This window comes from Botryllus schlosseri, chromosome 3 (assembly GCF_051294905.1).
Source record: "Botryllus schlosseri isolate E-star chromosome 3, Bs_hap1, whole genome shotgun sequence".
Taxonomy (NCBI): Eukaryota; Metazoa; Chordata; class Ascidiacea; order Stolidobranchia; family Styelidae; genus Botryllus; species Botryllus schlosseri.
Window position 1 is genome coordinate 15,816,453 of NC_137238.1, and position 26,400 is coordinate 15,842,852.

The window sequence follows — 26,400 nt, forward strand, 5'->3', positions numbered from 1 at the left end:
TAAGCCACGCCGAATAAAGTCGACATCCGAGACCCGAAGTTGAATGCATTGTAGAGTGAAATGAAGAGTGAACGATTGCGAAGCGCTTGAAGGAAGATGCAAATGTCAATGATACTGAAAGATACAAAAAAGACTATGACACTGAACTGTACAATATCCATGTCGTGATGCAGAAGGCCTAAAAAGGCTATATGCGTCACTGAAATGCCTTGAATTGATAATAATAATAATAATATTCAACATCTCCTTATACCACTACAAAGCGGTGGTACGCGTGAGACGAAATTCGATTTTTGTGCGAATTACACACTTCGTTCGCTACTTAGAATGTCAGTTACTGAATATAACTAAATATACCGATTCGTTTCGATTCGAACATGGATATTCGAGTTCGATTCAAATAGATATTGCCTTTCCCGACTGTCAACTTTGCGCAAGTCACTATCGCATTGGCGGCTGATAGAATGCTTCGGATATAGACTCACGTGAAATTATAATCCTGAAGTATCCATGTCTATTTTTATTTTGTGAATGAAATTCTTGACGATTTCGATTTATTTATAGAAATAATTGCCGTACAGATTAATCACGGATTATTCCTTTCAGCATACTTTGTAGTTGGTGACGTAAAGCCTGATGGTTAACACAACAGTGAAGATCATAAACATTCCAGTGAAAATTACGAGCAATGCTTAGAGTATTCATGCAGTTCTCACAGACTGTTCTCTTCATGTTCAAAATTAGGTGGCACGAGATGAACTTATTGGAAATATGGAACGAAACATTGGTATTCCTTATAATCCCGATCCTTCCCTGCACTCACAGCACTTCGCTTGGGCCGACGACATAGTATAAAAATACAGATTTACATTTCTCATAAGTGCAATCAGTACATATATCGTACTGTAACATCCATAATACTGAAAATCAATCATCGTTATCGGGATGAGAAGTCATGTACATATTTCATCCCGAGTTTAGGCATTGGGACGGAGTGCAATCTTCCTGTTTCTCCAAAGGCGCGTCGCAAGAGGTCTGCGGTGTTACCTGAACAAAACAGCATCAATGGATATCAATTAGCATATCTACGAGATGCCTTGCTTATGCGTATGTTGGGATTCAGCCAGTAACCATTCACACCTATGTCTCCTGAAAGGTTTACTTTCGCTTTTGCAGGTGGTAGTGGCCTACGTAAGAAGAACAGTATTTATAATAATTGCAGCTCGGTGTCGTAGTCTAATTATATCAGAAAAAGATTACGTATGATTTCGGAGAATAATACCGATATCGCTCACGTGTGGCATTCTATTTTAAAGAAGAGCAGTTAGTAAAACCACATAACAGTCGAAAAATTTCAAAGCCTGATTAGGCGATAAGCCCCGCTGCTCTCGTGTGCAATGATGTTATCAAATTAATTAAGATAATCATCACGAAAATGATCAGGGGCAGAACCCCATTTTTATGGTACGAAAGGAAATATAGCCACCGAAGATTTGATTTTGTAGATATCATATACATTGATATTGAGTTTATCATTGTAATAGCCACCACTGCATTTGTGGAAATATATTGCATACATAATCGGTATACTTCGAAAAATTTGGAGATTTGATGAAGTCCGTCCAAAATCAATTTGCAACAAGAATTCAGGAATGTACAGGTCAATTGTTTTACTATATAATTATATAACCCCATGAGAGCTATTGAACCACCTATGATACCAGGGCAATTTTTTTCATCACCTCTATTGCCCTTGGGGAAGCGAGTGGCGCAGTTGGTTAAACACTGCAGTCACGATGCCAATGGTTACTGGTTCGAGTCTCACATATGTTTCTATGTGTCGGAGGTTTATCTGGGCTCCTCATCGCCGATCCCACTGTAAATACAGCGCCTTGAAAAGCCCAGAGGAAGAGAGAGCCGAACTCTTAAAAGATGGTAGCTAAATACCAGAAAAAGGAAGCAAGACCGCAAGAGACATTGTGTTAATGCAATTACCGTGTTGGGCGCAAATAACCTTATGAGCGATAAGAGCCAATGTCGTGAATAAAACAAACAAAACAAACCTCTATTGCCCCACCTGAGTGTTTTCGCTCACTTGACGATTGGAATCGCCGCCAGAGTAGTGCTGGCTACAAGGCTAAGAAGCACTGCATTAAATGAACTTCGACTTTTTCAAGCTTCGAATCAATAATAGTGGGACTGCTAATCGTCGCCACGATTCTATTGCGAATATTATTTTGAACGTTATACAATACCGAAGCAAAGTTTATTTTAAAAAGATATAGAAGACTATCATTTATATCACATACCAGAGAAAAGGAACCGATGTTGTTCATCAGATAGCAATATCTGGTCCGTTTTCTAGTGCAAGCACGCGTTGCACCGTTGTATTGGCAAGCATTATCTGCCAGCGTCCATCCGCTCCAGTATTGTTGCTGAGCTGAAGTGAACATCAAACGATTCCAGCAGATAATCATAAGAGACAGCGAAATAGATGAATCACGTCAATGATTTCATATTGTGAATGCTGCCATGGTGACGTAAGAAATGTCACTCCACAAGCAAGTAGAACTCGCACATATAGGTGTATAAACGAGGATTGATATTCCGTATGTGATATTTGCTGGACAACTATAAGAAACTGTATCAAAATGGAGCTTTGGGTATACGTGTGCTTCGATCACATGGGCCTAATAATATATTGCCGCAATAAAAACTACAACATGTAATATTCGTGATGTCGTGTCTAGGAAATCATTGAAAATTACAGTCGGAAGACGACGCTGTATGGAAGTCACACATATTGCACAGCCGTAGACAGATTTTATAATGGATTGTGCAGGAGTGTACGCACAGGCAATGTTCCCTCTAATTTTGCCCTAGTCTGCGCGCACACGCCAACTCACTGTGCGGTCCCTTGGTCAACAGTGCGTAACGAGTAAAATAAATGAAAGTCATAATTTCTTTTTTTTTTGTACGCGCCACACATTTTTCTGTGCGCGGCGACTTTGTCAGCAGTGCGAGCGCGCAGGCGCGCAGCTTACAGGGAACATTGCTCACAGGGTTGTAATGACTCTAGTCATGACTTGACTCGAGTTGGACTCGACTTTTTTTTGGTGAGTCGACTTGACTCGAGTCATTTGTTCAAATGCGTAAAATGACTCGACTCGAGTCCATTTTTGTATTGACTCGACTTGTACTCGAGTCATTGTGCATGACTCGAACCAAGTCATATGACTTGAGACTAGGACGGCAAGACGGACATTTCATTGTAACTTCGAATAATACTGAAGTTACCACATTATTGGTATATCGTCTATCAGTCCAGGTACTTGAAAAAAAAGGCCAGGAGCTGTTAAGGCTGAGGGAACTTACTGTATCATTACTGCGAGTAATCTTATATCACTCGAGCATAGTTGAAAAAGTGGGTTGACCCGGATTGAACTGAAACCGAACAGTGACTATAATGATTCGGACTCGAGTGAAAATACCATGACTCGGACTCGACCCTGTACTAGCTAACTTGGACTCGGACTTGACTTGGGGTGAATTCAAAATGACTCGACTCGACTTGACTCGAGTCAAAACAATAAAAGTGAGATCGACTTGTGACTCGGAACCTTGAGACTCATGATTAGTATAGATTCGGTTTAAATTGAAACTAGTTGATGGAAAGGCGTGGATTGAATAAAATTCCAAACTTGAACTGAGAATAATCACAATTTAGTGAATGAATCGTCTTAGCGTTTAAATCCACATATGTAATCGGGGTAGCTGGACAATGTCGGATTTTGTGTTGGAGGATATATTGAGAAAAAAGAACCTCAAGGCCGAAAATTTCAGTTCAGCATTTAGACCAGCGGTTCTTAAACAAGGGTCCATAGAGCCCTTGGGCGTACGAATCACCAAAGTAGGGGTACGAGATGAAATGTGCAATTATGCTTTATTTAATTGCGTATATTATTTTGCAAGGTAACATAAAGTGGAATATTATTGGCCAGAATTCTTCAACTGGAAAATTTTCTTCCCAAACAAATGGTTAGAACGAAACGGTTATATGTGGAAGAATTTGTTCCGGCAATGCGACCGAATATGAACTATCTGTTAAGAATGCTGTAAATCAATCAACTTACGACAGGGAATTGCAGGACAACCTATCGCTCGAACTGATTCACCCGGGCAATTCCCAATTGACAGTCCAATCGGGGTGAGGCAGGATCTACGCTGTCGCTTAACTCGGGATAAGCCACACTCCGGACCGCAATCACTTTCATCTCTCCATGGGCTCCAAAAGCTGCCCGAGGCTGAAACAAAATTCCCGCCAATGATAATAGCCTATTGCACTGATGGGGATCGTTTTGGTACAGAAGTCTTCCTCGAATATAGCCTAAACCCCGGAGCAGACTAGTACCATCTAGCAGAGACGGGCAACATACGGCCCTCGAGTGGGATACGGCCTGCTGAGAGTTTCAACCCTTAATGTGAAATTCAAGTTTGAAAGTATTGACAAATTTTATGCGTCACAGAATCAATCAAAGTTTGCCAACCCGAGAAAGATGAACATGAAACTACTTGCTCTCTTCGGGTCTTCATACATTTTCGATCATGAAAATTAACGAGACAAGGCTGCGTTCCAATATAACTGTTTTTCACGTGCATTCTATACTAAGGGTTTGTACATACGACATGCCGCCAGAGTTCAAAGAACTTGGTGACAACTTTGACCGACCACAGATGTCCGATTGACTTCAACAGCTACTGGTGATAAATTCCTACTGTTTTTGGTCTCTATACTTTAAAGTGAATGTTTACATTAAATACGATTGATAAACACGTGATTATTGTATATATTCTGTAATCCGACCCCGCAAAGTACTTCATATTGCCATATCCGGCATCCGCGGACCAGAAAAGTTGCCCGCTCCTGACCTAGGCCCTACTGGATTTTCAAAAAGCGCAACTAGAACTAGAACTACTCAATTTTTAAAACTTTTCAAAATCTGCTACTAGAACTAGAACTACTGACTTTTGAAAATCCGCAACAGGAACTACAACTAGAACTACTTACTTTTCAAACCCCGCCAGTAGAACTAGAACTAGAACTAGCGATCTTTAAAAATTATTACTCCGCGAAATATAGTGAAAACTTTTGACCGCCAACGTATTTCCTGCTTTTCATTCTCAGAAAAAAAATTGCCCACCTCTGGCGTATGGGTTTCCAAGTGTCCAAGTGACGGCACTATCAGTAGTGGTGATGGCTCTGAGCTAGCAATGGCTGCACAAGTGCACAGTGCACAAACATTATTCAACAGAACACCGGCATCTCGATTCACGCAAAACAACAACACGTGCTTTCTAGTTGTTCGGTAACTAATGTTTTTCAAGTGTGAAACTAGAATTACTGAATTTTCAAAATCTGCAACTAGAGCCGGAACTTGACAAATTAACTTTTCAATATACGCCACTAGAACTAGAACTACTCAATTTTCAAAATCTGCAACTATAGCTAGAACTTCTCAAAAAAACGTTAGTTATAGATCGTCAACTAACTAAATGAATAGTTTGTACAAGTCTGCCCCGGAGGTATACAAACCGCAGGTTGGATACACTCCTCCTTAGCCTGCTATAGAGTCCCAGCTGTAGGGTTTACGCCTAGTGGGTATATTCTTGTTAGAAAACTCATCCATCTCTCAAGCGTTTAATTGAGTATTTTATTAGCACGTAGGCTGTAAACTTAAAAACCAGAGTGCCATTGCCAACCCAACATTCACGACGATCTGCGGGAATAAATCTCTATAATGACAGCAGTATCAATCCACATGTACACGGGGACTGTGTGCCACTGGGATTATACTTACACGGACATTCGTGCGTGTTACAGGTTGTTTCGAAGGCATCAAAACCTGTGACTCCTTCGCATTGAGACGAGCTCACTTCCTGCCCATCGACCATGCATAATCGCCGCCATTTCTGTGACCCAGTGCCGCAGGTTTTGCTACAAACGCCAGTTTCCTTCCAGGGACCCCAATAACCAATTGCTGAAACTGAAATTCATCATTTGCAGTTACGAGGGCAAGGTATAAACTCCAGTAGCAACCATATTCAGTCTTTATTTTAAATAAAGGCTACAAATAATGAAGCCTGACAATATCTGTTCGCATGTGAGGTTCGTTCCAATGTATGTAATGCGCACTGCACGGTACCCATCGGGGGAAGAGACGCTACCAACATAATATTATTTCAAGCTTTATGCAAAATATACATCGTTTAGTTGGATTACGTTCCAATGCATACGTGATCGCTGTGATGATAATTGGCAATACCCCGACAACAATGCAGCTGAGTTATTGGAGCAACACTTGAGAGTTCTCGGCGGATGTGGACTTCAGATCAATCAATAAAATTTGGGCGGGAGAGGTTCCTGCGGTATTTGATTCCCAGTCGAGTATATGTAGAATTGAGAATTCGGGTATCACCAATATAACTAAACACGTAGGAGAATACTCTAAATCATTTATACGATGATAAGGGTGTTGAAGCCAATTTGAATAGTCTCTAAAAGAACTCTAAGAATTCATAAAAAGCATCATTGACAACTCAACCCGAATGCGTGCAGTATAACTATGATGTTCTCAAATAGCTGTACCCATCTGCTCCAATCAAGATGCTAAATTTACGACACAGCCGGATTGAATAAGGGACAATTTAAATGAAGATTTAATCGTTGTAACAGACACATTTCCAGTCCATACATTGATACGTATAATATTGAAATATATGAGTGCTTACATAGAGGTTTCAACGGGCATATTCCTTTAGAACATGGCATAGATGATTGACGCAGTCCACATTTGACAGTATGAACCGGTCCACCATTAAACATGGGGAGGCAGATTCTTGTTCTGGTTCCCTCGCCACACGTGACGGAACATTCAGACCACTGTCCCCATTGCGCGACTTTTACTGTAAGTGCAAATACAATATAATTAGAACATATTCAATTGCATTTTGCCAAGATTGCCAAATTGATGGAAAGCTTGCTGCAGCGTGTTACGTGAGAGACGCAAGCAAGGGTCATCAACACGCTGCCCGCGGGCCTTATGCGATCCGTGGTCTGTTTAAGATTTCGTAAGAAAGCTAAGTAAAGCATTTCGAATTGCTGAAATTGATTTCAGTTTCGAAATACCGTAATACTGCTGTTTTTTTCTTCTTCAAAATAAGCTATTATCCAGTGCTCAACATCACTATTCCGCACCGAACCGGCTTTGGCGATGGCAACAGAATTCTATCGAGGGAGAATCAGCCCACATGGTCATCGTATTGCCTTGACGTGCAATCACCCAGATACTACCAAGACCGAGACGCTTATTGAACGACTTAGGGTAATAGTGGTTATAAAACTGGGGCGTGGACGCATCTGAAGAGGGGAGCGAAGCTGCGGTCAACTGAAATTTGTTTTCGCGTTTTTCCTCCAATTTAAATTATTGCTCTGTGTATAGTCGGAATTTCATATTTGAGAATTCCCTCATCTACAGTCATAACCTTCCATGCCATTAAACTACCGGTTGGGATTGCAAGCATTTTGGTTGCATTCTGTGACATGACGATAATGGGGCGCGAAATTTTTCCCTATAAAGGGGGCGTGTTTGAAACAGTTTGAGAACCACTGACTCAGCCCCCCGCAAGATTAAGCTTTATCATAATAGTCAATTTCAAGTCATCAAGTGATCGGTGTCGAAAAAAATCACTGTTGCATACGTTCGGATTGCTCGCGAAACGCTGATGTAGCATGTGAGAACAACCAATCATTCATTCAATGATCGTGCGTTTTACTGAGCCTCCATTGTTCTCCTAAAAATAAATTGACAGCAAACGAAGTGATCGGTGCTTAAAGCTTACGTTGTCAACTAGTAGTAAATTATTCTAATAACAAGATATCTATCTCTGTTCTACATACTGGTCATTGTGCTATGTTCTCACCTTAAGCAAACCACTTGTTTGATTTAAATAGAATTCGATTATATTATACTACTAGTCATCCATTGGCGCAGGCGGCTTGAATTGTATCTCATGGATATGTGGGTGTGTAGTGTATTGCATCATGTCAATTCGTTTCTATTTCAGAAGGTTTCGTTTTCTATTTTGTAATTTTGCTGATGATTATAGACTTAAGCTATACAAACCGTTACTATGATAGTTTATCAGTTCTACGTATGTGTGAGCGATACAGCGCCTTTTCGCATGTATACTAAACTCTATGATTGTTCCTCGATTCAAAATAAATGACCACTGAATTTGTATTTCAAACAGCTAACAAAAGGCAATGACATATTCATGCCTCAAACCTAGAAAAGACAACATGACTTGAATTGTGACTTGAATCGTTACTTGACTTGACTTGACTCGAGTCAGCTCCAAAAATCGATTGACTTGACTTGACTCGAGTCACCTTTTGAAAATCGATTGACGTGACTTGACTCGAGTCAAAATGTGCAATGACTCTAGATGACTTGTGACTCGAAGGTAGTGACTTGATCCCAACACTGGTACTGTGTCCAGAGGCGGTCAGTAACGAAGTACTTCTATTTTTTCGAAGTACTGAAGTAGTTTTCCTTTACTTCTGGTACTTACTCAAGTAGATCATTTTTTTTCGCTACTTCTACTTCTACTTCGTAACATTTTGTCAACGACTTACTTACTTTTCGCTATTTTCAGTTTGTCAAGTAGAAGTAGTCTAATCCCCCAATAAGAAAGATAGACTAAGGAATTTCTGGGCTGTTTTTACGTAGTAGCAACATTTAATTTTCGTAAAAGTCATGTAATACCCAGAATTTTTGTTGCGCTTCGCGCACACTAGATATGGTGTGTCAAATATGTTTCAACGAAAGTATCCCTGAATATAATTTAGATACCGGACTGCGTGGTTCCGTTCACACCACATTGTCGCCTATATCAAATATTTCATCACAGTACGTATGGACCCCCATAACGTTCGAAACTATCGTTTCGCAATCTAGCGATAACCCATCATACCTAGCAGTCCACGACGTGTGTTTGCGATTGCGCATGTTCTTTTCTATCCATTATTTGAGGTCGTTTTTAGAGGAATCAGTTAGTCTTTCAACTGTCCTTATTTGTATTCCATGTTTCTACTAATTGTATTTGTACGATTTTAGTGATTTGATTGTTTGATTACTGTTTTAAATTGTATTTTTTTCGCTAGTATAAATTGCCCTCGCTACCGTTGTCTCGTCTCCTCCATTCCATCGAGCAACGGACGAGCGAGCACTATTGCAAACTCACTCTCTTGTATTAGCATGTTGGTATTCTTAAAGCAATTCCGAAGATCACATTGTTTAATATTCGATTTGGATTGCTGAATTCTGTTGAAATACAAGACTGATACGCAAGGTTAGCGAGTCCAAGAGCAGATTCAGCTTAGCAGACAGGGTTCGACGCCTGGTAAAATCGGCACTAATTTACATCGGAGTGCCGCGTCGAAACAACGTGTCCTACGCTGTTCTTTTCAATTCTCTACTAGTTGCTGACGATTACCCCTGACGAGTGTCAGCCGAAAATATTCGGGTTCATTTCAATATGAATATACTATTCAATAATCTGGAAAAGTAGACTTTGACTTTTTTTTAACGTTAGACCTGCTTTAGCAGACCACCGTTGAAACGTTCTGGACATGAAATATATTTTCCGCTTTTGAGGAGTAGTATTTGTATTTTTCGTACAATTACGAGTATTATACGTTGAGTTCTAATCATAGTTTCAGTTCTTTGGTCTGGAAACATACTTGTTGAAGTATAAAAGCAAGAGTTGTAGTAATGCCTTATATTTTCCGAAAATAAAGCTATACGCTATGGCATTTTTACGATCTTTATAATATAGGGAATGGCGCCATACCATGATATTCTCTAAAACGGGTGTTCGAGTGAACAAAGAATTAGTATCGCATTCCATGTCATAATAGTGTCATTTACATCCCATAATATGGACGACTGCTTGAGTCTGTCAAAAATTAACAGCTCCTGGTATGCATCAATATGAATCAAGCTCTCTATACCTTCCGCATAGCTCCATTTGCACTCTTGATAATCCATGCGAACGAATTACGATCGTTTTCAAATCTACTTACTTACTTGAGTAGATTTAAAGTCAGTCAATTCTACTTCTACTTCAAGTAGTTTTAGGTTGCTTATGAAAGAAGCACTTCTACTCGTACTTGAGTAGATTTTTTCTTCGCTACTTCTACTTCTACTTGAGTAGCTTTCTTGACTACTTTGACCACCTACGACAGTCTGTGTCTCGCTAGCCCCAATATCTATCTCTTGGTCGCTGAATAGCGTTGTCAGGTATTGTGCGCAGCTCATAGTCAAAATAAAATGAGAGTAATGATTCTGATATTATTTGCTGTATTTGTATTTGTAATCGAATTCTAATCTGAACAAGTGATTTGTGGTACAGAACTTCAGAATAACGCGAAACAATAACTTCATATTGTTAATTTATTCGCTAAAAGCTTTTCGACTAACTCTCATCAGTAGCGAACGTTAGTGATGGGGTGAATCAAATTCGAAATGTAAGAACTATTTTGTCTGTATGACGTAATAATAACAAAAACAAATAACTAGTAGACGGGCTAGATACGGTAGTAACGGTACAAAACAAACGTTAACGAGTACATATTCGGTTATAAATAACCGAAAACACAACACATAACATTAATGAAATATTCCAAGAGTGTAGAGGCGTTCCTTCTGGCGACAGAGAATCGGCTTTCGTAGCTTTATGATCGTAGCATTCCTTGATGTTGTAGTGGAAAAGACGGGTGCTAATTTTGTTACATCAGTTTACCGTAAGCCTACATTCAGTGGGCAATACATTTCGTGGGATTCTTTCTGTCCAGTAAAACGTAAAGTAAATTTGATAAGAACTCTGGTACACAGGGCTCTGATGATTTGTAGTAAAGTCAAACTTGATTCTGAATTGGAGAACATTCGGTCAATCTTTCAGTCAAATGGTTATCCTGATCATATCATTAAAATGACCATAGATCGTAAACTCAAAGATTTCAGAAAAGTTAAACCGTTTGGACCTAGAAAATGTCCTGTTTATTTGCATCTTCCTTGGATTGGGAAAGTGTCCAACAGGTTTGAAAAACAAATTAAATCGTCAGTGAGCCATTGTTTTTCACAAGTAGAACCTCAGATAATCTTCATGACGAAATCTCTGATGCCTGCAACGCAAAAGGATGTGCTACCTGCGACAAATCAAAGCAACATAATATATGAATACACGTGCCGATGTGACAGTCGGTATGTAGGTCGCACGTCTCAGCGCTTGCAGCAAAGAATTCGCCAGCATGTCCCACGGCAAATTAGAATAAATAATGTTTCTCCAACTCCTTCATCGCAGTCTGTTGACACACTGCGTGATTATGATCAAGTTACTGCTTGTAATTCGGCTATTGGACAGCATCTCTTATCCCATCCAGAATGTGCTGATCATTACAATGACAGTCAATTTTCTATACTTGCTCGTGGCCGTTCTCTGTTTCATTTAAAAGTCCTGGAATCTACGATCATAAAGCTACGAAAGCCGATTCTCTGTCGCCAGAAGGAACGCCTCTACACTCTTGGAATATTTCATTAATGTTATGTGTTGTGTTTTCGGTTATTTATAACCGAATATGTACTCGTTAACGTTTGTTTTGTCCCGTTACTACCGTATCCAGCCCGTCTACTAGTTGTTTGTTTTTGTTATTATTACGTCATACAGACAAAATAGTTCTTACATTTCGAATTTGATTCACCCCATCACTAACGTTCGCTACTGATGAGAGTTAGTCGAAAAGCTTTTAGCGAATAAATTAACAATATGAAGTTATTGTTTCGCGGAATTCTAATCTGATTGTGAAATTTGTCTATGCTCTTTATCAGTGGTCGGAAACCTATGGCTCGTGAGAATTATCAACGAAAAATTCAAATAACTCCGTTTCTACTAGTTGGAATTGACTCAAATTTGTTTTGCATCGTCTTTGAAGACCGCTCAACAATTTCATGGGGTTGACAAAAAATATTTTTTTCTTTCAAATTTTACCTAATAAATTGAAATTTTTAATTGGATCTGCACAGTCTTATACTTGTTGGAATGGAACCAAATTTGGTGTGCATCGTTTTTTTTAGGGTAACCTGACAATTTAATCAGTGAATGGCAGGAATCCCGGAAAAAAATTTATTTTTGAACAGCCCTAGTGTACATTGGTACATGCAAAGCGAAGCAAAGCAAAGCATTGTAGGCTACCTGAAACTGCCGATAACCCGATCTGCACCTATGCAATGACGGAAACTGGTAACTATATACATCGGGGCCTACGACACTTGCGATACGCGATACTTATGTATCGTAGGGTCCGAACACATTTATATCCCACCCATGTATTCACAATGATGGAGTGTATATTATGCCAAATTTCCCTTGAAAATAGGCTTGAAGAATAACCTAATTAGGTGCAGAGGCTCACATTTCGAACACAAACGGTAGTGTGGATTTTGCATCATCGTAAATATTCTGTAGAAAGATAGGTGCTCGCGATAACTTCCAGAAGTCATGACTTTTGCACTCTCTATCATTGATTTTAATCTGACTTCCAGGTATTTTGTAGCTATCGTGCATCAAGGTTTACTCGTTTATTCCCCAGGCCCAGCATGCCTACTCTTTATGTCTTTCCATGACGGCGCGATATTGTAATGTTTGGATTTGGCGGTACGAATAATCGAATAAACACACTGATCGTCGGCAGTGATAGCGGATTCCTGATGGCGTTTGATTATAAGCAACCCACATTATATTAAGTCTTGGCACAGATTTATGTGTCTAGCGCTGAAAACCGTCAGGTACATATCAAAACAGAGCAAACAAACAAGCCCAAGGCTATCCTATTTTTGATACAAATTGCAGATTACCATTCAGGGAAATCAGCAGTGTATACGTCCTAAACTGAGCATGAAGGTTTACAGCGTATAGGTTAGTGATTTCCAAACGTTTGGACTCGAGCACCATTTTCTTGTTTCGTATAGCTTGCGCATACCACCCTGGTTATACTTGACTGCAGTTTTCCGGCATGGTATATTTGCTCAAGATCAAAGCATCTAGGACTGCGGTCTCCAGACGATTTGTAACGATACCAAAATTGAGTTAATTGAATAGACATGGGGACAACCCAGAGTCCACACACAGAGTACACACTTGCCACAGTGAACAATTACCGATATACTGCCACCTCAATCAAGAGAATCTTCCCGCAATGCGCAAAAAGAACTTCACGTTCGACAAATTTATCAACAAATAATAATTTCTGCTACGACCGTGAACCAGGATTTATTAACGTTTCATGTTTAAAATGGTATACCTCGCTAGCTTGTATCACAATGGCGCATATAGAGAGTAACATTGCGCCATTTTATGACAAACGATGCAAGCCAGATTCAATTTAACTCAGATGCAATTGTTCCGCGGGCTGATACTAGGAAATTACAGACAGTTTTGGATTTGTAAAAACTTCACATTTGCCTAATTCACATTCTTGTGATGATTTATATGAACCCGGTAATAAAAATAAGATGTTGATTTTGAGATATGGAGGGCGTGCATCATAAATGTGATTCTTCACTCAGTGGCGTAGCAGCATGTGCTGCCACCCATGGCTTTCGTTGAAAATGCCGTCCCCATCGAAGTACACCGCAGCAAATTTCGACATAGTTTCATGTTCAAGTGATCTTTTTCAATAAAAATATCTACCAATAATATACCGCGTCTCAGAAGTTCTATACTGCTTGAGAAAGAAGCCTCCCCGTCTCAGCGTTAATAGGGCCTAAAACAATAAACACAAGAAATGGGGAAAGAATGTATTAGGTCAGGGGCAGCCAACCCGTCGCCCACGAGAAGATTTTGAATGGCTCTCTCATTCGAAATTTCATGCTGGTGACGTGATATTTTGTGATACGATTGTTGATATACAATGTTCTTTCCAATTCTCTACTAGTTGCTGACGATTACCCCTGACGAGTGTCAGCCGAAAATATTCGGGTTCATTTCAATATGAATATACTATTTAATTGTATATTGAAGTTCTGTACCTCCAAGAAGCTCTTCTAATATAAGTCTTGTTTTCCTCGTTACGTATATTTTGTCTCGCTCCTATCACACGACTAAAGAAAGGTCATTAGCATTCGACATCCTAGTGGTCCGCGCGACGATTCGCAAATCCACTGAGGCCCTTTTGCCGCAAAGGTTGGCCCCCTGTATTAGGCCAATAAAAAATCAATAGCAATCTCCAAACTGAACTATTCGGGCTTTTGCCGAAGTGAAATCAGCGACAATATCCTAAAAATAAATTTTTTGAACGTAGTCCCTTGCTATAGAAGATATAGCCGTTCATGATTCATGGTAGATCGTAAATAAGACTATCAGTTTGAACTTTGAGAAGCTCATCTCACAGTTCGCAATTGAAACACCAATCGTCAGACAAAGTTTCAGACACGAGCATAAATACGGTGTCGAATTAAGTTGGTGTGACTAACCACTGTAAAGCATTGAACGCTGTTGCATTACGATCAAACGTGGTTTCACTGCTCCGCACCAGCCTCTTAAATCTGCCAATTTTCGCAGCTACCTCCAATTCAACAATACTGATCTCAATCGAAAACTATTGTTGCCGCCCTGATTCCGGAAATACAATTTAAAAGCTGTTCTGGACAACGGAACCAACTCGAAATAGCCGTCCAAGTCTGAAAATATTATTCACTCGATGCAATTTCCATTATCATGGTCATTATGTTGCGGCGCTGCGATTGTTCTAAATCAGGGGTGCCAAACTCAAATTGCGTCGCGGGCCGGATTCAAGCCTTCAAATCGCTCGCGGGCCGTGCCAGTCAACTGATGCTAAAATGTTACTTCGTGCTATTGCTTTTCACTTGAATACCTCAAAACTTAAAACCATATATATACATAGATAATACACTGTTCGTAGGGTTTTTTAAGTAGCAGGTCACAACACGGTTCCAAATTGGGGTTTTCGCTTCTTTGAATAACTAATTTTTGGTCCATATTGATGTAAAACACTGATCTCAGTGTGCACATTTTGCCTTCTTGAAATTGGGGATCAATTTCACCGACTTGCTATTAGTGGTAACTAGAGTGAAACCCTAGCGCCGTAATCGGGTGGTTATAATGGGGACTATGAACATGGAAGTATTTCCTTAAAAAATCAAATATTTCCTTTAATAAATCTGAACATTTGTTACCAATGTGCTGTAAAATATAAGAAATTTTCAATCTATACTCGAAATTGCTTCGCGGGCCGGATGAAATCGTCCGGCGGGCCAGATGCGGCCCGCGGGCTGTTTGTTTGACACCCCTGTTCTAAATAATCGGTCTTGACGGCTAATTCGGAGTTGTTCCATTGCCATGCTCACATTTTAGATTGTGTTTTCGGAATCAGTGCGACACTAGCTTTCGATTGAGACCAGTTATTTGATCTCTCGGGTCGCCAGCTGTAGGACTACCAATTATACGCTGCTTTAAGCCGGGTGTGTACACTGTGCACTGTGCAGCCTCATTTTACCGCTCTCTTGGAGCCTGCTGCCCCTGGCGCAGAGCCGTAACCGTCGAGTGGCTGCTACGCCACTGACCTCACTCAACATGAAAAGTTGACGTGAACCGAATTATAACATATTAGCCATGTGCCAGAATGAGTTTTAACAACTGATGGGGACATGACGTTGGCCTAAATTGCTTTTGAACCTTAGTTCTCACTGGTCACATAGTTATATTTTGACTGGACAGTATGTACAAATCCTGATTTATTAACTAGCAAAAATAAACGATTCCTTGGTATACATTGAATTTAACTAGCGTAGCCTACCTCCCGGTAGAGTCTTGCGCGTCACTCATTGTTAACCACCTTCCAGGTTACCTCTATTCTTGAACTGGTATCCGAAAGGTAAAAGCCTTTCTTGAAGGTCATGTTCACAGACATTTTGATTCGGAAGTAATGCAGGAGTGCGACCGCAGATACTTGAATTATATTTTGTATGAATAATATATTCTCCATGTAACCTGCACATAACGGTTCCGCATTGGCGATTTCGCTTCTGATTTGCTATAAGTATTCCTTATAATATGTTCGATTTATGTGAAACCCATCTTTTGGTATTAGATCTTTCAATACGCTGCTGATGCGCAGTTCATTTTGGCACCAATTGTTGTTTGTGGTGTTTGTCGACTACAATGGTTAATGGTCTACATTCCTTATTTTTGATTCCGTAGCTGCCGACCGCATGGTAGCACGGCGTACTTCAAGGCTGTTTAAGGCACAGCTACGCGGATGAGGTGGCGAGGAGAAAGCTAAGTAAAACTCAAACACTTATGTAGAAATTCTGGAGTCGACCTCGGTCGGACTCGAACCCACAACCCATTGGTGTTGCTGCTGTGGATTATACCACTACGCTATCTCGCCACTTGTGCCTATAACATGTGCAGTTAGAAGTGTAATGCGGAAGATTGTTTCTATTGTGACTGAGAGATTAAGCTCTAGGTTTAGCGTTAGTTAGGGATTCGCGGAGGACTTGCAGATTAGGGTAAGGGTTTCCCAATTTAAAAAAAGGTTAGGAACCACTGCTCTGGTGTTTAAGCCAGGGGTGTCGAACTCAAATTGCCTCGCGGGCCTAATTCGAACCTTTTGATCGCTCGCGGGCCGGACCAGTCAAATGATTCCAATATTTTAGCTCATGTCATGACCTTTTCACTTGACTACTTTATTATCAAGCATATGCATAATACTATATTAGATTATATCGCGGATCAGAGGGATTCTATTCTAGCTATACACTTTTATTCGCGAACAATGGAATCGGCAAAATACAGTAATTGTCAGATTGAGCTCAGTTGAGTGAACACAGTTATGGAGCGCTGAAACAGTGGCTCTAACGGGTATGATTAGTTGGGTCATTTTTATTCTCGTTTGTTTTTAGTCGTGATGCAGCGTGGCCCTGCAAGTTATGAGGAATACAAGAGATTTAACTGTAATCGCAGACGTTGGAATTTTCTTATTTATGAAATCACGATTCTAGTTTTTCTGAAGGTCATGTTCAAAGACATTTTGATTCGGAAGTAATACAGGAGTGCGACCGCCGATACTTAAATTATATTTTGTATGAATAATATATTCTCCATGTAACCTGCACATACCGGTTCCCCATTGGCGTTTTCGCTTCTGTGAACAATTAAAACATAACATGAAACTCCGAACTCAGTGTGCACCTTCTCGAAATCTATCGTCAATGTTAGCGACAGGTTCCTAATGGTAACTAGAGTGAAACCACAACACCAATATCCATTGGATATAATGTGGCATATGAACATAATGCTCCACCTTTCCTGGGGGGATGGGAGTATTTCATACAAAAATATTTCAACGTTCAACAAATGTGCTGGATAGTACAAGCATTTACATGCACTCAGAATGACTTCGCGGGTCGGATGAAATCGTCTGGCGAGCCGGACGCAGCACTCGGGACGTATGTTTGATACCCCTGGTTTAAGCGTTTGTACTGCTTCCAACTCCGTGTAATCAATACTCGAAGCCGAAATACGGGTAGGAACTTCGGATATGATATTGACCCGTTTCCTCGGCCTTTTCCAGCGTATCGGAGAAAATCCCTTCCGACCCGTTGTCACTCACACTCGGCAAATACCGTCAGGATAAATTCGACAATTAAAGGCGCACCCAAATTCGACCAGGCACAATCACGCGTGAAAAGCCAAATCAGACACTTGTTTAGATATCGTATAGGCGTTACAATGATATAAACTTTCTTACGGTCTCGATATTCTGGTAAATATTGCCACTGTAAGATGCACGAAACCAGCTCAGTTCGTTTCGTTAGACCAACCGGAAGTCCAGCTGTTCCAGCTATCCAACAAGTCGTGCTTCTGTAAAAAAATGGTTTGCATCGATAATCGTCAGGAATCATACAGAATAAGAACTTGTAACGAACCCACAGGCAGGCGTCGTGTAAATATTTCTATACCAAACGACGACATCGCTTAACCGCCGTCTGATATCCTCAACTATATCATGAACAGCTTCACATGACTCGACAAATAACTCCAACTGATAAATGACCTGCTCATCCGTCACGATCTCACCGTTCCAGCCGGGAATTGTTCTCTTGGGACCGGAACCGTTGGAAGTGCATCCTGTAACAAACGCTATGCGATTAATTTCCGTCTATGGATTTTCGGCTGTCATGGATTTTGGGAGTCGGACATTTTTGCCAAAGATCCGTGCGTGATATAGCTATTTATTAGGGATAGTGTGAACCTCTGAAATGTTCAGGTTCTTGTGAACGCAAACCTGAATGAAAGGTTCTGTGTGAACGCGAACGTGATGACGTCACGTGAGGTCATATTGTTAATTGAAACCCTATAATTCAGTCAAGTGATAGCCTATAATAATGTAGGGTTGCCATACGTCCGTAATTTCCCGGTCATATCCAGAACTTCACTGTTCAAACTGCGTCTGGAAGGAAATTCTAAAATATGCATAAATGTCCGGAATTTAAAAGGTTCGAAATAGGACCAAATTTTATCTCTAAATCAACATGAACGATATGAATTTTGAGCAGATTTATGCCACTTGAAATCTTTCTTCGCGCTGCGCGCTATTTACTGGCACATTTGTTAATTTTTATATGTTAAACATCGCTCTCACAAAATATGAAATTAAAAGTTATCAAAAATAACCATCTTTTACTGAAATAAGTCTAATTGTAATCGCAATTATAGGAGAACTGTATGTTCCTGGTGTCGATTAAGGCCATTTAGATGATTTAGTCAACGATAGTGGCTCTAAACCCGAGGGTCGTTTGTATTCATTCTGGGGTTCGCGAAGATGTTGAACGCAATCAGCATCCAAAATAGACCGCGAGTAAGCCTGGGCAAAGGTACTGGCCGTTTTTCAGTAATTCAGTAATTTTGAGCCGGGTCACGAAACATTTTCAAATTACAAATGGAGCTGCGACCATAAAAGGTTGAAAACCATCCATGTGTAATATGCTGAGGCAGACCAGCATTTAGGCTCGTAAATAGTCTTATCTCTGTAACATGACATGACTTTACGATGTATAATTACATGCCACGCATTTTCGAAGTCATCATCGCCATCCACCAGCTCTACCGCTAACTATGATCGTGTGGGCAGAGAGAGGATCAAAATTTTATACTGATACATGGAAAAACGAGTTTTATAGACGGATATAATTCACAAAATTCAACGATCAGATGCATATAGAAACCAGATGAATATAGTAGTACCCCTGAAGTTGCATCGATGACCTTATGGTGGACTCAAGATCAGTGTTTATTTGAACAGGTGGGGGGGGGGGGGCTCGGAAAAATGTTGCTTCGGTCCTATGGTTACAACGCACAACCGCATGAATGCATCGACCTAACATTATAGCGGCTCCTGATCCTGATCGTGACCACCTCTTGTCGATAGACAAAACTTTTCCAGTGTGACGTCATATTGACAGACGATGTGTCACACCTCCTTTTAAAATCCGATAGTGAGCGCTGATGAGTGACCGGAATTTGCTCCACAAAATATGGTAACCCTATGTTAATGTACACGATACCTAGCGACGATTCGCACATAATGCCACGTTTTAAACGACGCCAAATGTTTGATTGTTTTGAGGTATTCACGGTGTTTGCTGACTGCTGTGGTCATTTACAACAGACCAATTTTCTTGATTTTTATTCCGTAGCTGTCGACTTGTAGCACGGCCCACTTCTAGGCTTCTATAAGGTACTGCGTAAACGAATGAGAAGGCGAGCAGGAGCCTGGAAAAACCTCCAACATTTGAGTAGGAATTCTGGAATCGACCTCGGTCGGACTCGAACCCGCAACTAATTGGTGTAGTAGCTGTGGATTATACCACTACCGGCTATCTCGCCTCAGACCCCAAATGTATAAACTGAGTCAATCAAATGATATAATAATCCCATAAAATCAATATATTTCGTCGCTTTACCAACAATTTCGACGAGGACTTGCAAGAGAATATAAGCGTACGCGTTCGGTCAAGGCCAGACCGGACAATGTATTCGGCGTCTGAGTGACGCGACGTTGATATTGAGTACAGTATATAACGGGTTTCTATACCGATATTACCCCATTAACAAGTTATATAGCAGTAATCAACACCCCAGTCGCACGGATTTGGTTTTTAATATACAATAAGCATATGAAATCAAGATTGACCACGTACGCCTGCTAGATTTTTTACATCAGACAGCGATATCAATACCTACACATAGTGTATTTCGCACTAGATTTGTGTGATTGCGGATCAAGCTCACAGCAGATAGTCACTAAATATTCGAGCAAACTTTTGTAACAAAGTAAGTAAAACTTTTGAGATTGTCAAGTTGCATGCTCGTTTAGTATTGATGGGTGGGTACGATGATACCAGCAAATACTGTTCATATCCCCATTGATGCTGATATTAAGATCATTCCCAAATTTTAGAGTAGGACTTAATGATTTCGAATTTACTATTGACTATATTATTCGAATCCTGTAATGGTATTTAATTGACCTTAGATAAATTGATAAAAATTGTACATGCCACATATTTGACCCGAAGGCTAATTGCGGCTTGCGGTTGAGGTGATCAGACTCGAAGTAGGTATTGACAAGATCACCGACATGACATTTGCCATATTAAATTGTACGGCAAAACTACAACCCAAAAGTTGAGGGGTGAAACTTCGAGACACCGGAGTCATTATCGTTCCAAACAGTATCATTACTCTATAAAGCGAAATATTTCAATCTAATTTAATATGAGGCACGCTTTCTTGGAATATATTAATCAAACTACCTTCAATATTATTGGCTCTGGCTTCCGTGATTTATAAATGTATAACGAATAGTCCATACGTAAAATCGGAGAATACAGTTTACAGTTTACACTTTCATACTAATCAAATCGGACTTTCAAATGCTCAGCATGTTTCGAAACCGCTAAGCTGGGCATTTAGCAATATATTCACGACACACCATGTTGGATTAAAATAGGTAATTGAACCGTTTTCAAAAGTCTGGGTTTGAGAATTTGAGACTTTCCTAATCACATAACTAATAACTAATAACTTTTTTTACAGCTTCCAGCAGCTTCCTAAATACTCAGAAGTTATGTAGTATAGTGTTTTAAGCTGTTTGTAGGATTCCTATATTGCAACTTTTTGCAGCTTTCTCCATTTTTGTTATGCAACTTTTTGTAACTTTTTCGATTTTTCATGAAACTTTTTGCAACTTCTTTCAATGTTTCATGCAAATATTTGAAAGTTTTTTCAATTTTTTTATGCATCTAACTTTTTACTGGAAATATTTGCCACTCTATCTCAATAGATCGCTTGATCCTTTCTGATTTTAAGGACATTCAGGCTAGACCGCCGTAAATTATATTTTCACTGCGTCAATTTTTTCAGGCTGTCGATTTTGTTGAAGTCACCAACACCGAGATTTGCTACAATGCCTTGTATACGGATTGATTCGAGTGTTTCATACCCTAATAATTTCATTGAGCTTTGTCCATAAATGTGGGGTTACCATATTTTGGAAATCTGAAATGAGGACACTTTTTCAAAACTTTCAAACTTTCAAACATGCGATACCGGATGAAAATCCTCAAAAAATGGTAAATTTTTTACACTTCGTGGTCGATTGACTAAAAAAACTTCCTCGCTCATCTCCCAAAATACAGTTTTTCTTTCCCATTATCAGTCGGTTGACTGAAACAAAAGGTCAGTCTGATGTTTCCCGCTATTTAACCGAAATTCTCAAGAAAGAGGATAAAATCTCAAAAAAGAGGACATTTGGGCGTCCTCCGAGGACACTTTCAAAAAAGTCAAAAAAGAGGAAAAATCCTCTTAAAAGAGGACGAATGGTAGCCCTATTAAATGCAAGTTTTTAGTGCGACTTTGTGAAAAATAAATGCAACGTTTTACTGCAACATTAGTGAAAAATAAATGCAACTTTCCATAGAATTGACTGCAACAAAAACTTGCCCTACCGTAATAACTTGTGATTACGTCACAACAATACGACTTTTGCAATTTCCATTACGGAAGCACTTTTAAATGCTTGTATATTCGGGTATTATACATACATGTGTGGGAATTACAATGGATTACTCTGAACGCTTTTGCTAGATAGGCCATAGCCGCTTTCACCTACAGATGACAACAGGATTAACTGCATTCGTTAGTATCAGAGCCCGACTGGTTACCGGTTCGACGAAAACATCGAGTCGATATCATACTTTAGAAGAAATATCGGTATCGGCCATTAAAAACGAAACTATTCTAAGACATTTGCGTGACGTCAGTGTATGACAGCAGAGATATGACAGTGACTGCTAGTTCGGGAATATTGGTATATATTTTACAGCTTAGAACAGGCGTGGCCAACCTTTTCTAACTACGCGCCACATGAGATTTACGAACCATTGCGCGGGTCGCTTGAATGTTGATGACCTTTTTTAGTCTTCCGATAGGAGCGAACCGGATTCGTATTACAATGCATCGAAATCGCTAACAATTATGTCATGAATCCAGTGTGCAGTGATGTCCTAGCAGTGCGAGCGCAAATTTTTCATAGGTAATGAATGAATTCTGTCAGCAACGATGTTACTTGCAAATATTGAGGGTCTCATCTGTATACCTCTGGCCACATTTGGCAAGGCCAGGATTATTCGGAGCTTGGACAGATCGATATCGATGATCTCGGTGGACATGCTTCTATCATTTTGTGCAAATGTTTCATTGCCGACGATCTTTCTGTGAGTGCAGACGCGTAGTCGCTTGCTGATCGGCAAGTTCTCTCATAATTGCGAATATAGTTCGACTCAATTCTATAAATTGAGGGTGTTTTTAATTTTTAATTTTCTGGAGGGGGCACCAATACTAAAAGCAAGAATATGAGTGACGATAATAGTGCTAAGAATAATATCAAGTCAAATAAATCTGCCACGAAATATTCTAATCTATGGTCAGGGTCATATAGAAAGATCCACGAAAAATCTGGCTGACCCCTGGCTACGCAAATGCGTCAGAACAGATATTTTAGTCGTCAACATCTCATCTTTCGCGGCCAGGCTAACCAAACTTTGGTTGGTCATGCAAGTTCACAATAAATTACTTGGGTAATATATTTTTTTTGGAATTATAACTAATTTCGAGAAATACTTCGCGGGCCACTGGTTGGCCGCCCCTGGCTTAGAACCAGCAGATGTAGTGAAAGTCCAGTCATCGTAAGAACCAAAGCAGAAGTAGAAGTAAGGTCGTAAATTTTTACTCAAGTACAGAGGTGGTCAGTAACGAAGTACTTCTACTTTTTAAAGTACTTGAAGTAGATTTTTCCTACTCACACTACGTCTCAAGTAGTTACGATTTTAGACTACTTCTACTTCTACTTGACAGTTTTCAGTTTTGTAGGCAAAAATAAGCGTAGAATACCTACTTACTTACTTACTTGTGAACCACCACTCCTACTTCTACTTGAGTAGAAATTCCGGCGTTACTTCTACTTCTACTTGAGTAGCGATGGTGACTACTTTGACCACCTCTGCTCAAGTACACGTACAATAGTAGTTTCCAAGTATTAAAACCGTAAGTATTCTAGGCCTAGCTTTGTCTGAAAACTGTAAGCAGCTAAACAGTAGCAGTTGGCTCAAATCATAGCCACTTAAGCTATTAGTGAAAGCAGGCAAAACCTACTTGAATACCTTGAAAAATTAGAATTATTGCAACGTGTCTGATTTATTTCGTGTCCAATGATAGCAATGGCTGCAATGCTGTTATAAAAAATTATCTGAAGATTTGGAAATGCGAGTTATGCCTGATGCCATGTTTTAGGAATAATTTATATTGGGGTAATCGCCTAATGGGTGAATGTACTGGTTATTAGTTTTATTGGTTATTGGTGTTATTGGTATCGGCATAAAAGTGTATATAGGTCAGGCTCTAATTGTTGATTGTTGATATTGGCTCTAATTGGCTCTAATTGTTGATATGCAACCACAATGGCCTGCGGGCCAAGTGTGCAGTGAAAATTAGCGCGCCCGCGCAGAAAAGTCAATTCTGAATCGTTTCTATTTTTGTTTATAGTCTGGTTTGTTTGACCGAAGCTTAGGTGGATTAAGAAAAGGATGAAAATAGCACTGAAGTCATTAAAACGTTCTTAATGTTCCTTTCTATATGAATATTTGACAAAATTGATTCGATAACCTGAAAATGGTTCGTGGTATTCATGATCTTCTTTCAGGTATTCACGATCTGTGTATGGCTAATCCAATACAGTCTGTTATTGGTAAGTGTCTTAATCACCAATACCTATTTGTGGTGTGCCTTGGAAATGTACTAGAATCCCTTTTTACAAACCGCCTTACAGCCTACGCGCCTATTATAAATGTTGCACAGTGCTGATCTATTCCCTACGCCTATAATGCACAGTCTAGATCCATTTTCTCGCCAGGCGGAGCCCTATTGCCTATATTTTGCACATCGACGAAGCTAAATACTGTTCCACGTGCGTTTCAAACGTATACATGAACACTAGGCATGTGATGGTAAAACGTGATTAATCCGATGTCGTTCACACACTATTATGTAGTCTACCCTAATTACACAAGCACCCACTTTCCAACCAAATTTTTAAAACCAAATTTTGAAACTACATTCGGCTTGTTGATGTGCTATCACCAAATGTAATGTGGCGGGATAGAGTAGTGGTATGATCCACAGCAGCAACACCAATTGGTTGCGGGATATAGAGTCCGACCGAGTTTGACTCCAGAATTCCTGCATAGGTGTTGTAGGTTTATCTAGGCTCCTCCTCGCGACGTGATCCGCGTAAGCTGTGTTTTATAAAAAGCCTAGAAGTGGGAACTACTACAAGTCGGTAAATACGGGATAAAAAAATTAGGAGTATCGGCCTGGTGTAACATGGCCAATGCAGTTGAAACACCATGAACATCAAACAATCAAACCAAATGTCATGAATTATATATAGGCGGTATCGAGTGGAACGTGCCTGCAACAATAGCTTATCGCTCATTAAAAATCTGTCGTAGGCTTACCTTCAACATAGATTAGAAGCCCTGCGAGAATGCTAATCGTCAAAGTCAAATCCATGCTGAATATCAACGCATTAGTTACCTAATCCTCTGCTTAAACAGGCACTACGATGATAATCGTATTTGTACTTCGACAGCTTCAGCCTGTAATAATGCCTTCGGGCTTGTATACAGTTTATACTAGATGCTTACATAATCACACGATTGTGTTCATGAGTTACAAATATCTTATCATATTAACATTATCATTCGATCACATCACTTTCCTTTCTGGCGGTTAAGCGCCGAGCGACCACGCGCGTCATTTATGATCTGGTGCAACGGCAACCGCTGAATGATGAGACCTTATCTTTGGACATTGGACACTGGACAGTACACGACCAAGTGATAATGCCAATACTAACTGTCAATGGTGCATTGTAATTCAGACACACGTTTCCGTGATGATGATGATACATGATACATATCATCAACGACCAACAGAGGCTCCGATTACTGCTACAAAATCCCCTAACAATCATAATTTCACAGCATAAATCCACATATAACCCACAATCAATCGGAACTGGAACAATACTACCATTATCAACATTTTCAAATTCAACAAATGAAGGTCATTGCCACGCAGAAGCGGGTTGCGAAATCATACGTAGGCGTCTGAAGTCAAATTGAAAGAATAGTCATGTGCCATTTAGAGATATGACGCATAGTAGTTCGCGGATGAAAATTGGCTTCAACGAAATATACGTTTGCCTCATGGAGAGTACACACGTTTCAAAATGGAGATCGTTTACTCCTCATACATGGATAATGAGTTAGTTTCACTCTAGTTTGTTATTGCAGGGATATATGCAGGCCGTGTTATTTTTGGCATATACCAAAACTGCCAAAAATAGCTTATTTTTGGCATTTTTCAGTTTTTATTTTTGGCAGTTTTGGCATCGTCCTCTAAATAGATAGTTTCAGACTCGAATAAGTCATAAAAACGCCTTTTTTGTTTCAGTTTATCAAAATAAACCACGAAATGTGCAACTTATAATCAGTGCCAACAAACAATACTTAGAAAAATTTTAGCAACTTCATAGGTTATTAATATCAAACGAAACCACAAAATGTGTGGTATCCACTCGGAATCGGTGCCAATAAGCAAAAAAAAAAAGCATAACAAACACGCTCAACATCTAAT

At 39.8% G+C, this 26,400-nt stretch overlaps 1 protein-coding gene across 1 annotated transcript; it reads right to left on the reverse strand.

Annotated features, from left to right (window-relative positions):
• Positions 1-497: 497 nt before the first annotated feature.
• LOC145435877 (coadhesin-like) lies at positions 498-25,401 on the reverse strand. Its single transcript, XM_080313139.1, has 8 exons — positions 25,218-25,401; positions 18,069-18,270; positions 17,891-18,003; positions 6,790-6,963; positions 5,859-6,044; positions 4,134-4,304; positions 2,310-2,440; positions 498-1,047 (listed from the first exon to the last, which is right to left on the reverse strand). The coding sequence occupies exons 1-8, from the start codon at positions 25,270-25,272 to the stop codon at positions 967-969; spliced, it is 1,113 nt and encodes a 370-aa protein (XP_080169265.1). The 5' UTR covers positions 25,273-25,401; the 3' UTR covers positions 498-966.
• Positions 25,402-26,400: the final 999 nt, after the last annotated feature.